At 45.6% G+C, this 16080-nt stretch overlaps 1 protein-coding gene across 3 annotated transcripts in view; it reads left to right on the plus strand.

Annotated features, from left to right (window-relative positions):
- Positions 1 to 11638, plus strand: part of Klhl33 (kelch like family member 33) — a 23226-nt gene extending 11588 nt beyond the window's left edge. The window contains exons 3-6 of one of the 3 annotated variants that reach the window (XM_076931080.1): positions 5233 to 5775; positions 9026 to 9950; positions 10039 to 10206; positions 10393 to 11638. In XM_076931080.1, coding sequence (XP_076787195.1) covers positions 5233 to 5775; positions 9026 to 9950; positions 10039 to 10206; positions 10393 to 10945 — 2189 coding nt within the window. In that variant the 3' untranslated portion in view covers positions 10946 to 11638. Of the gene's footprint in view, positions 1 to 104; positions 5776 to 6362; positions 6513 to 9025; positions 9951 to 10038; positions 10207 to 10392 lie in introns of those variants that run through there. The other 2 variants (XM_034498460.2, XM_076931081.1) reach the window with 2 other exon arrangements.
- Positions 11639 to 16080: the final 4442 nt, after the last annotated feature.

Genomic DNA, 16080 nt, shown 5'->3' on the forward strand with positions numbered 1-16080 from the left:
AGGAGTCCTAGTTCTTCGCTGTACTCCCATTCAGAAGCTTAGTTTAACCCTTGCCCGTCTTCAGACGTGCATACTTTTTACAGGAGGGATCCGCAGGTAACTACACTGGTTAGGAGTGATTGAAACCTGGTTGACTGTGGGTGGACTTTGTCAGCTCTGTGTGAACGAGGACTAAGAGGTTGTCTTCCTTCTGTAACCCCAATGATGACTTTGTGTCGCTGGGGATTTGGGAATGTGGTTTGAGTTGCAAGCCCTCAGTTGAAAGAATTAAGTTTGGGGAAACATTTAGACTTTCTTTTGAAATCTCAAAAGAAATCTCTTGAGAGCTACAACCCTTATTTTAAGATAATTAAAAAGTGAATGCTTAGCTGAAGGGCATGTGCCTTCTAACTCTTGTTTCAACAACGTGGTTTCAATGATAATAAGGTAATTTTTTAGCAGTGTTTGAAACATTATTTTACAACAAACAAGTAAGTTACTATTCCCAGCTGACTACTAAGGAAACTTGCTCATGCAATAAGGGCCTTGTTCCATGGCACAAAATTGAAATCCCAGACATTTTGGACCCGTATACCCATATAGATTTGGGAGTTATCACATAATCTGTATTTTATGTTGTATATAAATTATTTCTGTAAAATAGTTTTCTATATTTTATACAAAATATTGAACTATATAACACAATTTAGACAGGGAAAGCACATTACATTTTATAGTGTTTAGTAATAATTGTTAGCTATTGCTCATTAAGTTATTACTCATTTTTATTAGCTATTATTCATAATTATATTAGCTATTAGTCATTAAGTTATTATTAAAAGATTTTACTAGGGGGCTAGAGAGATGGTTCAGTGATTAATAGCACTTACTGCTCTTACAGAAAGCCCAGCTTCGGTCTCCAGAAGCCACACGTGGCAGTTCACAGTCCCCACCTGTGACAGCTCCAGGAGACCCAGTGTGCTCTTCTGGCCTCCTCAAGTGTCTCATGCATGTGGGTACCATATAGACAAGAAGGCACACACACTCATAGGCATTTTTGAAGGATTTTTATTGGAATGACTCCTTTTTGTTGTCATCTATCTCTTAAACGGTTTCTCCCCTCTACCAGCAGAGAGTGTTAAAGGTCTCAGACCACATCTAATTCAACAGTTTAATAATTCAGCTCAGGGCCTGACGAAAGGGTTAGCTTAACAAAACAAGCGCCCATGCATGGTTCATTTGGCTTTGCTGTGGACTTAATCTTAACGAGGCATGACTGAGTACCTGGAGTCTCAGGGAAATCAAAGTGAAGATCCACTGGTGGATAGACAGTGCAAACAAATGCTTCTGTCCCAGAAGGCCCAGTGCCTGGAGGGAGGTGCAGGTGGGGTCCAAGCCCTGCTCCTTTCAGCCTCCTTCCCTGTCTTACTCTTCCTTGGAGTCCTGGGTCCAGACCTCAAGCCTGGGCCTTGCATACTGCGAGCATACCTTACATATTGTGAGCTGCCATCCAGACTGGATTCTATCCTTGTTCTAGGCCTGGTGACTTTGTCCAGTCTTTCTATCATACAGCAGGCCTCTCCAAACCCCTGGCAGACTGGCAGTCCAGAAACAGTGGTAATTGCTCTACTGAGCTTTCTGAATCCTGATCCACCCACCAAACAGGCCTGCCATAGTAAGACAGCCCTCCTGCAGCCTAGTGCCTGACTGACTTCAGTTAGGGGCATCCTCATGCTGTTGGGTGGATACCTCAATGACCTGGCTCAGTGGGTGTGATAGTTTGTATATGCTTGGCCCAGGGAGTGGCACTGTTAGGAGGTGTGGCCTTGTCGGAGTAGGGGTGTCACTGTGGGTGTGGGCTTTAAGACCCTCATCCTAGCTGCCTGGAAGCCAGTATTCTGCTAGCAGTCTTCGGATGAAGATGCATGGCAGCAGGCAGTCAGACGAGGTGCTGGAGCAATAGATAAAAGCTTACATGTTGAGACAATAAACACAAGACAGGGAGAGAGAATTAACTGGAATGGCATGGGCTTTTGAAAACTCAAAGCCCACCCCTAGTGGCACACATTTTCCAACAGTCCACACCTCCTTTCCAAACCATTTTACCAACTGAGATCAAGCATTCAAACATATGAGACTGTGGAGATTGTGATGGTTTGAATATGCTTGGCCCAGAGAGTGGCACTATTAGGAGCTGTGACCTTGTTGGAGTAAATGTGGCCTTGTTGGAGGAAGTGTGTCACTGTATGGGTGGTCTTTTGGACCCTTCTCTTATCTGCCTGGAAGCCAGTCTTCTGTTTGCCTTCGGAACAAGATGTAGAACTCTCAGCTCCTCCAGTGACATGCCTGCCTGGACTCTGCCGTGCTTCCCGCCTTGATGATAATGGACTGAACCTCAGAACCAGTGAGCCAGCCCCAATTAAATGGTGTCCTTTATAAGAGTTGCCTTGGTCATGGTGTCTCTTTATAGCAATGGAAACCCTAACTAGGGTAGGGCCATTCTTATTAAAACCACCATATGTTTTGATCTCACTGAGAAGCTAGGTCTGGAAACAGGGTTAAACTATACCTCCATTTCAAACCTAAATAGATTTGTCTCAAAGTGTCCTCCATGGACCCTTAACTTGGTATGAACTGGCCTCTCTTGCCTCTGTGACAAAGAGAGAAAAAAAAAAAGCAAGCATCTAAGAGTATTTAAGACATTGTGTTCAGAGCTATAGAGTTGGCTCAGTGGTTAAGAGCACTGACTGCTCTTCCCGAGGTCCTGAGTTCAATTCCCAGCAACCACATGGTGGCTCACAACCATCTGTAATGGGATCTGATGCCCTCTTCTGGTGTGTCTGAAGACAGCTACAGTATACTCATATACATAAAATGAATAAATAAATCTTTAAAAAAAAAAAAAAGACATTGTGTTCTTGAGAACAGCTAAGGTAAGCCATTTCTGAGAAGGGTGATTATTGTTTATCCCTTAATATGAAGTGTCATCCATGGGAAGTGGAAGCCAGAACCTCAGCCATGAGAAGCTCATCTGTGAAAAAAGGCTCTCAGTTGCCAACTGTGGCTGACTGCCTCAGTTTCTCCAGTTTGGTTGATTTGATGATATTTCCTATCTGTTGTTTGCTGCTTATTCTTTTACTTGATGACCTCACCCAGCAGACACTCTGCTGCACCCATAACTCCTGACTTGCTTGAACTGGCTACCTCAATGAGCCTCCAGTTAATTTCTGGTGGATGATCATGGGTGCCCAATTTGATAGTGTTGTGCTGTTCGTCTACTGAGTCTGCCTACTACTTGCCATTTATTCTTTTAATTTCATTTGCTATATATTTAATTAACTTATTCATTAAAAAACTGGAAGTGTGGTTGTTGAATTTCATTCTTCATACCATACATAGCACTTGGCAAGCCCTTTGAACTTTCTCTGTCTCCATTTTCTGAATGTTTGAGGCAATAATTGAAACTCTCTGGTTATTAGTATTAAAATCATTAAAACAATGTATACAGAGCCAGTGAAACATGACAAACCTTAAAATCCTCTTGAAATGACCACATAAAATTGTTTATTTTAAAATCTTAAACTTTTAGGAACATTCAGGTTTAGGGAAAGTTATTTGGACATTGATGTATGGAAATTTGGGCCTCTTGATTACTTTTCTAATCCTATGTGATTGCATTTAAACAGACCCCAGGGAAGGGACAAAGAGTTCAGACCAAAGATATATCCAGGTTGTAGTCACCAGCATTTGATGGCAGTCATGGGAAAGTTGACAGGCAACTGGATCCTATAACCCAGGCTCTAGACCCTGCATGGCTACTGACCCTGTCCTTTCTAAGGCAGACTTCAGTCTCAAGATGGAGTATGAGGAAAGCATCAGTTGGTACCCAGCAGGCATCTCTGAGTGCTGGGAGTGTGACTTGGGGGAGAGTTCAGAGCTTTGATTGGTGGACACCTGATGAAGCCATTCTTGAGAGTCACTGGTCCAACTGGACCTCACTTCTGTTCCCTTCTGTGGTTTAGAGCCATATCTGACAACACGGTATAAGCTCCCTCTTTCTGAAGAAACTTAGTAGGAGATCCTAACTAGTGAGTTCAGATTCTCTTAGAGCATGGTCCAGGGGGTAGGGAAGGACCAGAGCATTGGAATTCAGATTTCTGGCAGTCCTGGTGGAGCATTGCCTATAGTCCCTTCACTCAGGTTTCCACCAGAGTTTGGGATTCGGGAAAGTGGAGGCTACATAGAAGATATTATCTGTTAAAACCAGTTCCTAAAACTACACATCTTTGATTTGGACCTTCAGTTTGGTTATCACTGATGTGTAAAGTGTTAGGCTGCTATGAGAGGCTTTTGCTCAACCCTTTGGGGTTATGGAGGAACAGCAATTATATGCATGCACTCGGACAAAGTCGGGCATGATGGAGGGCGTGAGTCAAACATCAAGTGTTTACAGTCTAGACTTCTCAGACCCCTTCTCTAGCCTCCTGTCACCTCCAGTCACCAGCTGTAAAAACAGCCAGTCCTTCTGGCCTGGCTCACTCCACCCAATCCAACGTTTGTGTTCTCTTGCCTTGCAATTTCCCCCACTCGGTGCAACCTTGTGATCTACAGGTGGAAGGGAAAGGGGAAGTCATCCCAGGACTTGGCCCAGTGGAGTGAGTATCAGCTTCCAGCACTGAGAGATGAGGATTTAGCCCTTAGGCTAGCTATAATTAGCCAAGTTGGGGCACTGCTGGGATCTGTATACAGCAGTCCTAAGCAGACTGGGAACTCAAGCGAGGGCAAGCAGAAACCTGGTGTCTCCTGCCTGGGATTAATAGAAAACAAGTGGAAAGCAGGGGTTGGTCCTGGGCCAGATGGCCAGGTGTTTGCGGTTCTGTTGCACTTGGTGAACCCTATAGTTAGCCCACTATTCCAAAGTTAGTGTGTCACCGGGTGACTGAGGGGCTGACAGCTGAATTGAAGACCGGTCTGTTTTTCTGAGTGCAGCTCAGGCATACTTCTCTCATGCCTGGTCACCTGCAGCAACCTCACAAACCTGAGTCGTGAGCTTCTGGAAGATGGCAAGCCTTTCCTCAGACTTGGAGCATGTCTCCCTTCCTATCCAGAAGGACAGTCTTGAATCCCCTGTGCCTGGCCGAAGAACCTCCTCCCGGTCTCCCTCTTCCGATGAGGATCCCGGCTTGCTCTCCTTTTCTCTGTCAGCCCCTGACCCACCTAGCCCCTTGGATTCAGGAAACCTTCCCTTTCCAGCTTCATCCCTGGGGAAAGGGAAGAAACAGGACGACAGCGAAGATTCACCAGAGCCTGAGATGCTGTGCAGCTTGGAGCATCCCTGCCGGTTCTTCGATGAAGCACAGAGACTGCGGGAGCAGAAGCTGATGCTGGATGAACAGGTGTCTGTAGGGGGACAGGTATATGGGGTGCATCGGGTGATCTTGGCTGCAATTAGCAGCCTCTTCCGAGACAGGCTGCTGGGCGGTGGAGGTCAGCAGCCCGTCTTCAGCCTCGATGTGACCCCGAGGGGCTGGGAGGCTGTGCTGACCTTTGCCTACCAGGGGGTGCTGGGCCCCGCCTCACAGGACGAAGTGCTGGCTGCTGCAGAGGTGTTGGGAGCATCGCGGGTGAAGAAAGCAGCCCAGCTGAGGCCAGAAGGGCTTGGCAAAGCCAGGGAAGATGAAAAGAAGCTCAGCCAGGCAGAGGAGCTGAGGGAGAACCTGCACACCATTGAGCGTCTGTATCGAGAGGGCATCGGGTGCGACTTGGAGCTGGAGGCAGAGGGCTACGGCCTGCGGGGTGAGGGCCTGTGAGGCAACTGCCAAGAATGCATGTCGCATGCGGGGGTTTTGTTTGTTTTGCTGTGCTAGGGATGGAACCTAAGGCCTTACTTCCACTCTACCACGGAGCCACAACCCCAGATCTGCGAAATAGTTTTGTATCGTTGCTCCAGCGAGAATGTCCTTTTTGGTGCTTTTCCAGAGCTACCAAGAAATGCACATGCGCAGTTGAATTGTTTTCCTAGATGCCTGGACAGATTTGAACTGATAGTTCAGGCACTTTTTTTCCCCTCCCCAGTAGCTAGAATTTCCAGCCAGATGGCTAGGGCTTAGAGTACAGTCCGTGGCAGCAAAACAAGGAGAAAGAGACTGACTCAAACAAATTAGCTAGAGCCCTGGCATCTGCTCAGCACCCAGCAAAGGGCAGCAGAGGCAATCAGTGCAACTTTCCCAATGTGTCCTTTCTCCTAGGTGTGTTTGATCTGGCAGCAGACTCCAGTCTACTTCCTCTGTGTAGTTATCCTCTATGCAGTTATACCAAGATATGTCTAACCGAGGAAATGGAGTCTCTGAGACACAACAAAGCTTCAAGTCACAGTAGATTTGCTTAGAGAGTACCTAGTTCGGGGCTAATAATTTTCAAATGAAGAAACCAAGCAAAGTGTGTCTGTAATTCCAGTACTAAGGAGACTGAACAAGAGGACTGCCTAGAGTTTGAGGCCAGACTGTGCTACACAGGCCAGTGTGGACTACATTGTAAGTTCCTATCTCACAAACCAAAGTGAGAAAGAGAAAAAAAGAAGAAGAAGAAATCTAGTATTACCTTGTGACCTATACCTGTAACACTTAGGAGGCTGAGAAAGGAGGATTGGCATGAGTTCAAGACCAGCCTAGGCTGACTAAAACAAGCCCAGTCACAGCACTCAGTGCTTAGTGAGGGTATACTCTAGAGGAAAGCTGTCCCTAAAGGTTGTCTACTTTTCCTGTGGCACTAGCAAAAGGGTGATGCTTTAACATTTCATAATAGCTGTAACATTCTCGCTAAAGAATAAATTTATACATATTCATTCATACCGATGTGTGGGAACCCATCACTTTAAATTCTGGGCTCCAGTGATGAGTAAGGGGGAGATCCCAAGTAGCTGTGAGCTTTCCACAATTGAGTCTCAGATAAAAATGTTGATTGGTGATATGACAGCTGAGTTCATTTAGCTCATTTTCCAGAATGTAGATTTTTCTATATATAAAATTAATATCCTTTTGAGAGGTACACATTCCTCAGCTGGTCAAAAGAGCATAGAATTTATACAAATCACAGGGAACATGGAGGCCTAAGGCTTTCTAAGATAGTTTCTAGCAGAGTGTTCCTCTTTCTATCATGAAACACTTTAAACACAAAGCAAAAAATTAAACAAGCATTCATCACACCGGCTTAACAATTAATATGCTACCATGTCCATTTTATCTCATTCTTTCTAGTTGACATCTTATTGAGGGATATGTGTTTTAAAACAAAGGGGAGGCTAGAGAGATGACCTGTGGTTAAAAGCTCTATCTAGTCTTCCAGAGGTTACAAGCTTAGTTCTCAGCATCCATACTGGACAGATCACAACTGTCTGGCCTTCTTGGGAATCCATACTCCTACGCACATACTCATACATAGACACATACATAAACATAATTAAAATAATAAAAATACCTTTTGAAAGGACATTTGAGCTTTTGCTTTGTTTTATTTTTTTTATTTTGATGAAGAGTCTTACCAAGTTCTCCAGGTTGGTCTTGAAGGCATTCTGCAGCCCAGGCAGGCTTTGACCTTACTATTGCATTAGCCTCTAGGTAACTAAGCTTACAAAGCCTTAGACACAAATCACAACCCTATTTTTTAACTCTTCTATATTTAAGAGTTATTACATTTAATTATTCATGTGTGTGTGTGTGTGTGTGTGAGAGAGAGAGAGAGAGAGAGAGAGAGAGAGAGAGAGAGAGAGAGTGTATGAACTGCAGGACATTATAGTACTCCTGTGCTGTATGCAAAGGACAGCTTGCTGGAAGCAGCCCTTGCCTTCCACCATGTGGGTCCCACAGTTAGAATGCAGGTCATCGGTCTTGGAGACAATTTTCTTTACCCACTAAGCCATCTTGCCTGCCCCCTGTTTCTTTCTTTCTTTTCTTAGAAGTTTATTTGTTTTATTTTGTGTATATATGAGTGCCTGCATGTATGTCACAGACCACATGTGTGCCTGGTGCCTACAGAGGCTAGAAGGGGCTGTCCAATACCCTGGAATTGGACCCACAGGTGATTGTAAACTGCCAGGTGAATGCTGGAAACCAAAACCGTGTTCTCTGCAAGAGCAGCAAGTATACCAGTGTGCCTGGCACGGGTAGAGCCATCAGACACGATGACTGATGGCTGTGACTCGTGAATTTATGAATGGAAAACCCTCGATTTGCATACAATGCACTGATACCTCTATAAGTTGTACTTTGCTCTATTCAGTTTCTTTTGTGACCTCTGCTGTTATCAAATGCTGTTTATGGGATTTTCTCAACTTAATTCATTAAGACTGTTTTTTTTTTGTTTTGTTTTTTGTTTTGTTTTGTTTTGTTTTGTTTTTTACAGAGTGAGTTCTAGGACAGCCAGGGCTACACAGAGAAACACTGTCTCAAAAATACAAAAAACAAAAACAAAACAAAAAAAAAGACTGTTTTTCTAACTGACAGGAACCTAGAACACCAGTGTCCTCAAGACATTAACGTGAGAATAATACAAGGTACTTGCAAATGTCAAAATAAAGGCTGAGTATGGTAGCTTATGTTAGTGAGTTCCAGGCTAGCCAACATTACATCATGAGATCCTGTCTCCAAAACAAAACAAAACAAAAAGAGAGAGAGAGAGAGAGAGAGAGAGAGAGAGAGAGAGAGAGAGAGAGAGAGAGAGAAAAGATGTTAAAGCAAAGAGTCCCTAGGTCACTATTTAGATCTATAAAATCATAATCCAGGGAGGACAGGGAAGGTCCTGAAAGCTGCATTTTGCTTGTTTATCTATTGCGGTACCCAGGGATGGAATCCAGGCTTTGCACACTCTAGACAGGTGCTACACCACAGGACTACATTTCCAGCATGAAAGCTGCAAGCATTTCATGCTATTCCAATGTATACCATGGCTTGGCCTATGGCCTTGGGTGACTAGACCCAAGCTGTGAGTTAGGATTGTAGTTAGCTGTTTTGCAACACTCTTGGTTTCCTCTGCTTCCTCTCTACTGCAGTGCACCGAGTAGCCCTGGCCTGTGGCAGTGAGTTCTTTGGGGCCATGCTTCTGAGTGGGATGAGGGAGTCCCAGGGCACAAAGGTATCTCTGCGTACCATCTCTTCCCAAGACCTGAGACTCCTCGTTTCTTTTGCCTACACTGGAGTTATTCAAGAAAGATGGCCAGGATTGCTCAGAGCTGCCCAGGCTGCTCTGCAGTACCAAAGCTCTTCCTGCCTGGATTTGTGTCAGAGAGCCTTGGCACGGAGCCTCTGCCCTGCCCTTTGCCTAGCTTTGTTTCCTATGATTGAAGCCCCTGGCTTGGAGAAAGTCTGGGGGAAAGCCCATCATTACCTCCTCAGTCACCTGCCTGCTGTGGCTTCCTGCCCCTCCTTCCCGTCATTGCCGGTGACCTGCCTGGCTGAGCTCCTGGATAGTGATGAACTCCATGTACAAGAAGAGTTCGAGGCTTTCGCAGCCGCACGGTGTTGGCTGGCTGCCAACCCCGAGACCCAGGAGTCAGAGGCCAAGGCACTGCTGCGGTGTGTCCGCTTTGGCCGCATGTCTACCAGAGAGCTGCGAAAGGTGCGGGCGGCTGGGCTCCCCCCACCCCTGCCCCCGGATCTGCTGCACCAGCTGATGGTGGAGGCTGAAGTTCCAGGTCAAGAGAGATGGAGGGAGCCTGACCAAGCCCTGGTGGTGATTGGTGGGGATGGACTTAGACCTGATATGGACCGAAGACAGCCATCTTGCAAAGTGTGGTGGGCCCGGGCTTTTCACTGTGGCATGGGTCTGGTACGGACTGTGGAGTGGTGCCGGCTGCCTAATTTGCCTGCTCCAGGGCGCTTTCGGCATGGAGCTGTGAGCCTAACAGGAAGTGAACTGTATGTGTGCGGGGGACAGGATTTCTACAGTCACACCAGTACTCTGGCTTCAACTCTCAGGTATCTGTGGCCAGCAAGAGAAATTGCTAATGCAGCCAGCCATAGGTTCCCAGAGTCACCCTCTTCATATCTTGTCCATTGTGTCCAGGTGGAGTTCCAGTCAAGAAGACTGGGAGGAGATGGCACCTTTATGTCAGGCTCGGAGCTTCTTCCCTTTGGTAGTATTTGATGGACAGCTTTATGCCCTAGGTGGACGAGACAATGGCGTTGCCCTTAGTTCTGTTGAGACCTATAACCCTGAACTCAATGTCTGGAGGTAAGCAGGCAAAGGGACCACAAGGAGAAACTAGGTTTGAAGTTGGGCATGGTGGCACACACCTGTAATCCTAGCGCTGCTAAGGTGGGAGCCTAGGCTATCTAGTAAGATCTGGCTCGAAATAAGATAGAATGAACTAGAGTTGAACATCCTGGTTGCCTGATCTCGTGTTCTGTTCTCCCTTAGGCCAGCACCTGCTCTTCCAGCACCATGCTTTGCCCACGCAGCTGCAATCCTTGAGGACCGATTATATGTAAGCGGTGGCTGTAGCGGGACTGGCCAGTACTTGGACTCGCTGATGCACTATGACCCCAAACTTAAGAAGCCTGGGACACTTCTGAGCCCAATGGGAGTAGCCCGGGCTAGCCATGTGATGGCTGCATTGGGGGGGAAGTTATATGTAGCAGGTGGAGTAGGTGACACTGGGGACCTACTAAGTTTTGAGGTGTATGAACCAAAGACTGATAGCTGGACTCAGCTGGCACCCTTGCCCTCCCCCCATGTGGGGGCTGCAGGTGCTGTGCTACAGGGGGAGCTGCTGGTACTAGGGGGCTACAGCCACCGTACTTATGCCATCTCCCACCTTGTTCACGCCTACTGCCCTGGTCTGGACCGCTGGCTGTGCCTGGGAACTCTGCCAAGGCCTCGGGCTGAGATGCCTGCCTGTGTCTTGACTTTGCCCAGTGTGCAGCACATAGCATTGGTTCCTACTCAGCACCAAAACAAACCTGCTGGGTGACTGAGGAGCAGCAGGATGTGAGGGAGGAAGGGATAAGAACTACATGCCAAAAGAGCAGAAATTATGAGAGGATAAGAAGGTCTTACTTGCCTGTTTACTTTTTTAAAGTTATTATTATTAGAAAGGTTCTTTCTTTTGTAGCTCTGGTTGGCCTTGAACTTGGTATGTAGCCTGGGTTGGCTTCAAACTCAGTCCCCTGAGTGCTAGGATTGCATGCACTACTCCATTTAGAGTGAGAGGCATGATGATGATGATGATGATGATGATGATGATGATGATGATGATGATTGACAGGCTCTCTTGTATCCCAGGCTGGCTTACAACTTCCTATGTAGTAATGGATCATCTTGAGCTCCTGATCCTCCTGCCTCCACCTTGAAAGAGCTGGGATCACAGGCATATACTACCACCCCTGATTTGTGCTAGTGATTAAACTCAGGACTTCTTGCATGCTACTTACCTCTATCCTTAACCCTAAAAGAAGGCTTTATTCATGGATATGAGTGTTTTGCTTGCATATATGTGAACACATGTGTATCTGGTGCTTGCAGAGGCCAGAAGAGAACACCAGATCCTCTGGAACTGGACTTACAGATGGTTGTGAGAAGCAGTGTGGGTGCTTGGAACTGAACCTTGGTCCTGGGGAAGAGCAAGCCACTGAGCCATCTCTCCAGCCCCTTCTTTTGTGATCTGAGGCAGTCTCGTTATGTAGTGCAGATGAGAAGGCTCTGTTCTTGATGGTATTTTACTGCACACTGCACCTCGAAGCTCATAAACTGTTCTTGTATGTGATCTCTACTAAGAAAAGAGTGCGTCTGGAACTCATGGGAAGCGGGCCTTGGAGAAAAGATTGGCAGGTAAATACTTGGGTATGAGAGGCAACCAGGAAGAACTCCACGAGGATTAACAGGAATTTCTGATGAAAGAAGTACCTTTAGTTGGGAGCTAAAAGTGGAGTTTATTCATAGAGTATCGGCATGCATAAGGCTCTGGTTCTATAATCTCGGGAATAAAAAAAAAGTTAAACCAAACCAACCAAACAACCCCAAACTTCAGTAGTCAAGTATAGGGACCAGAAAATGCTGGAACAGTTTGGAAATTGATGGAGGAGCTTGGAGGGAACTAGACCAGTCCTCCCTTTCTTGATTGAAAAAGAAAAGGAAGAAGGAAATGGAGGGTGCACATTTTTGTTTGTGATTTGTTCATGAAGATCAGCTTAAATAAAGTTTCACATGACAAAATGATTCTTCTCTGAGTGTCTCTGCTATGAACAGCGTTCAAAGTAAAAGTCCCTGTAATTTGGCTTCTATATGATTATTCTCTGAAACTACCCTCCATTCATTGTTTCTATGATCTTCTCACCAAGGAGCAAACTGTGGCCACCCTCATTTCCCATCTTTCTTCAGGTTCTGACTGGAAACTGAGTCTCCTCCTAAAAATGTCTTTTCTCCTGGCTCCAGGGGCAGCAGAACCTCCTCGATGAACCTTCCAGCCTTTCTAATCCAAAGGGCAGAGATCCTCCCCAAGGGGGTGTGGTTTTGTTCCAGGTGAAGCTGTCATAAAGGCTTGAAAACCATGCTCCTAACACAGCCAGTATGGGCATGATGTTTCTGGACAGAACACAGCTGCTGCACGAATAAACTCACGTGGCCTCTGTCTGTATGCACAGATCTGCACAAGGTCAAGCCAGACAACAACTCCAGCAAAGAGAAGGGAGGGTCTCACAAAGTAACTCCCCAAGCTGGGTAGCTATTGGCAACTGATGGATACTGGGGATGGGAGAATGAAGCTTTTTTTCCCACTACATTTGTCTGTCTGTCTGTCTGTCTACGCATGTATGGATATGTATATGATGTATATGTATATGTACAAGTGCAATTATCACAGCACTTGTGTGAAGGTCAGAAGACAACTTTCAGAATCAGTTCTTTCCTTCTCTGTGAGTCCCAGAGATGACTCTCAGGTTGTCAGACTTGGTGACAAGTGCCCTTATCCATTGAGCCATCTTGCTGGCCCACTTTTTTTTTAAATTAAAATTTATTTATTATTGTGAGGTGTGTGTGTGTGTGTGTGTGTGTGTGTGTGTTTTGTATAAATGTGGGCACTCATCGACCATGGTGAATATTCTGTATTGCATCTGTTACTATAAAACACTGACCAAAATCAACTTGGGAAGGAAGTTTTATCTTAGAAGTTACAGCCTAACAGTGGAGGGTAGAAGCTTGAGGCAGAAACTGGGAGACAGGCACTGAAACAAAGCCTATGGAGGAATGGTGCTTGCTCTCCATGGCTTGCTCAGCCTGCTGTCTTGTACAACCTAGGACTATCTAGCTAGGGGTGGCTCTGCCCATAGTGTCAGGGTCCTCCCATATCAGTCATCAATCAAGAAAATGCTCCCACAGACATGCCCACAGGTGAATGTAATAGAGGTAAATCCTCAACTGAGGCTCCCTCTTCTCAGGTAACTCCAATTTGTGTCAAGTTGGCAAAATCTAGCCAGCACAGTATATATGAGAGGTCAGAGGAGAACTCTGGAGAGATAGTTCTCTTTTTCCACAGGGGGTTCCAGGGAATGAACTTAGGTCTCCAGCTTTCACAGTTAGCTTTTACATGCTGAACTGTCTTTCAGGCCTGCAACCCATTCTTCATAAGGGGAAGAAAATAAAGGTAGGTTCGACACCCATGGAGTTTAGGAAGCAAAGAAGAGTGGTTTTTATGAGTATAGGCTTGGGGCAATATAACTGTGGAAGGACTGAAAACCTGGCTCACAGTCACAGGTAAGGCTGGAAGACAGGACAATTCTAATTACTTTCTGGTGAGCATTGACTGTGTTTTAAATCCTGGCTAATCTCTGTCATCAAAGGGTTGTAGATAAACAGTGTGAATTTATTATAGTTCCAGATAACTCCTGAAAATGTTTGTGTTTGTATGTACACATATATACACACAGGGATCCATCTCTGAAGGATGTTCACATACAGCTACTATAGCCGACTCAGAATATAGGGACCTATGTTTCCTCCTAGAATAATGAAGCAGATGGAGCCTTGAAAGCCTACTGAGCTAGAATCACAAAACTGACAAGAGTCCCAGCTCGGTTGCTGCTTTGGCATCTGTGAATCAGTCATTCAGTCAGTTTCTATGTCAATGTCCTAATCGATAATACTGGTTTATACTATAATTGCCTATACTATAAACACCACAGTGTTACCACCATTCCAAATATGGAGGCGTATTTGAAAAAGTGGCCTCTATAGGCCACAAATCAAGTTCTCAGGCCATGTCCTTTTAGATCACCAGTACCAAGCACAGTGATCGGTATGTTGTGGCAGGCCTCTGAGAGTGAGTGTCATATTCCAGTTGGATGGTACTCAGAGATAGGGCTGTAAGTTCATATGGACTCCAACTGGGTTTGAAGTATTTAGTGGGTAAGGGTTCACCAACTATGGTGGTTTGAATAGGTTTGGCCCCTGTAGGGTCCTGTGTTGGAAAGTTTGGCCCATGGGGAGTGGCACAATTAGGAGGTGTGGCCTTGTTGGGGTAGGTGTGGCCTTGTTGGAGAAAGTATGTCACTGTGGGGGTGAGCTTTGAGGTCTTCTATGCTTAAGCATCTCCCAGTGTGGAATCCTGCTGCCTCCTGATCAAATGTAGAATTCTCAGCTCCTCCAGTACCATGTCTGCCTGCATGCTGCCATGGGTCCCACCATAATGATAATGGACTAAAAGTCTAAAAATGGAAGCCAGCCCCAATTAAATGCTTTCCTTGATAAAAGTTGCCTTGGCCATGGTGTCTGTTCACAGCAATGAAACTCTAAGACAGAGAGAAGAGTGGAAGTAGGGTGAGGCTGGAACTCTCAAAGCCTGGCCCCTGTGACATAACCTCTTAACAAGGCTAGACTTCCTAAACCTCCCTAAACAGTGACAACTGGGGATGAAGTTCAGATGCCTACGAACCTGTGAGAGCTATTTCTCATCCAAAGCACCACAGTGAGGGAAAAAAAAGAACATTGTAGAATAGAAGATACTATTTCTGAGTTTGAGGTCAGCCTGGTCTACAGAGTGAGTTCCAGGACAGCCAGGGTTACACAGAGAAACCCTGTCTCGAAAAACCAAAAAAACAAAACAAACAAACAAACAAACAAAAGAATAGAAGATACTACTCAAGCCTGACCTTTAATAGAAAATAAATAATAGAAAAACCAAAAGCCAAAAAACCAAACCCATGGCTCAGAATACAGAGGCTTTGATACTGTCCCACTACAAGAAACCATGGTAATCAGGGAGCATTCCTGATCTGAATTGCTTGAATTGGAATGTATTTATTTGTTTGTTTGTTTATTGATGGGGAGAGGCTCCTGAGGCTGTGAGACCTGGGACCAGATTGGACCAGTTCGAGGGCTGTGAAAGTAGAAAAAAGGAGTAAGACAAGTATCCATCCCTTCTTAAGATAAAGCTTGCACAACCTAAAGTGTGTGGTGGGCTTAATAGAGCTGCGTTTATAGGATAATTGAACAAGAACTTGAGAGGAACATGGTGCTGCACAGGTGGAGACTAGACGACAGCCTGCAGGAGACAGTTCTCTCCTTCAGCCATGTTAAAGGAGGGTCGGGAGAACTTAGGCCCATCATGAAAGCAGAAAAAGGACCTATCAAGAGGGACTGCCTCTTGCTTCTGGGTTTGGTCCCTGCCATGATCCCAATTGTTACAAACTGCTAATAGCTAGAGAAAAAGAGCTTACTTAAGGGAGGATACTGTGGGTGGGACACATCAGAGAGAACTAGAGGGAGTAAGGAAGGGATAGGGTCAGGAAGCCTACTAAGAAACCCACCCCTGGGGCCTAGAGAGATGGCTCAGTGGGTAAGAGCACTGGCTGCTCTTCCAAAGGTCCTGAGTTCAATTTCTAACAACCACATGGTGGCTCACAACCATCTGTAATGGGATCCAATGCCCTCTTCTGGTGTGTCTGAAGACAGTGTACACATATACATAAAATAAATCTTAAAAACAAACAAACAAAAAACAGAACCATATCTATCATCTTGCACAAAGCTCAAGTCCGAGTGGATCAAGGACCTCAACATAAAACCAGATCCGCTGAATCTAATAAAAGAGAAAGTGGGAAAGAGCCTTGAACT

The sequence above is a fragment of the Arvicanthis niloticus genome, chromosome 3 (assembly GCF_011762505.2).
Source record: "Arvicanthis niloticus isolate mArvNil1 chromosome 3, mArvNil1.pat.X, whole genome shotgun sequence".
Taxonomy (NCBI): Eukaryota; Metazoa; Chordata; class Mammalia; order Rodentia; family Muridae; genus Arvicanthis; species Arvicanthis niloticus.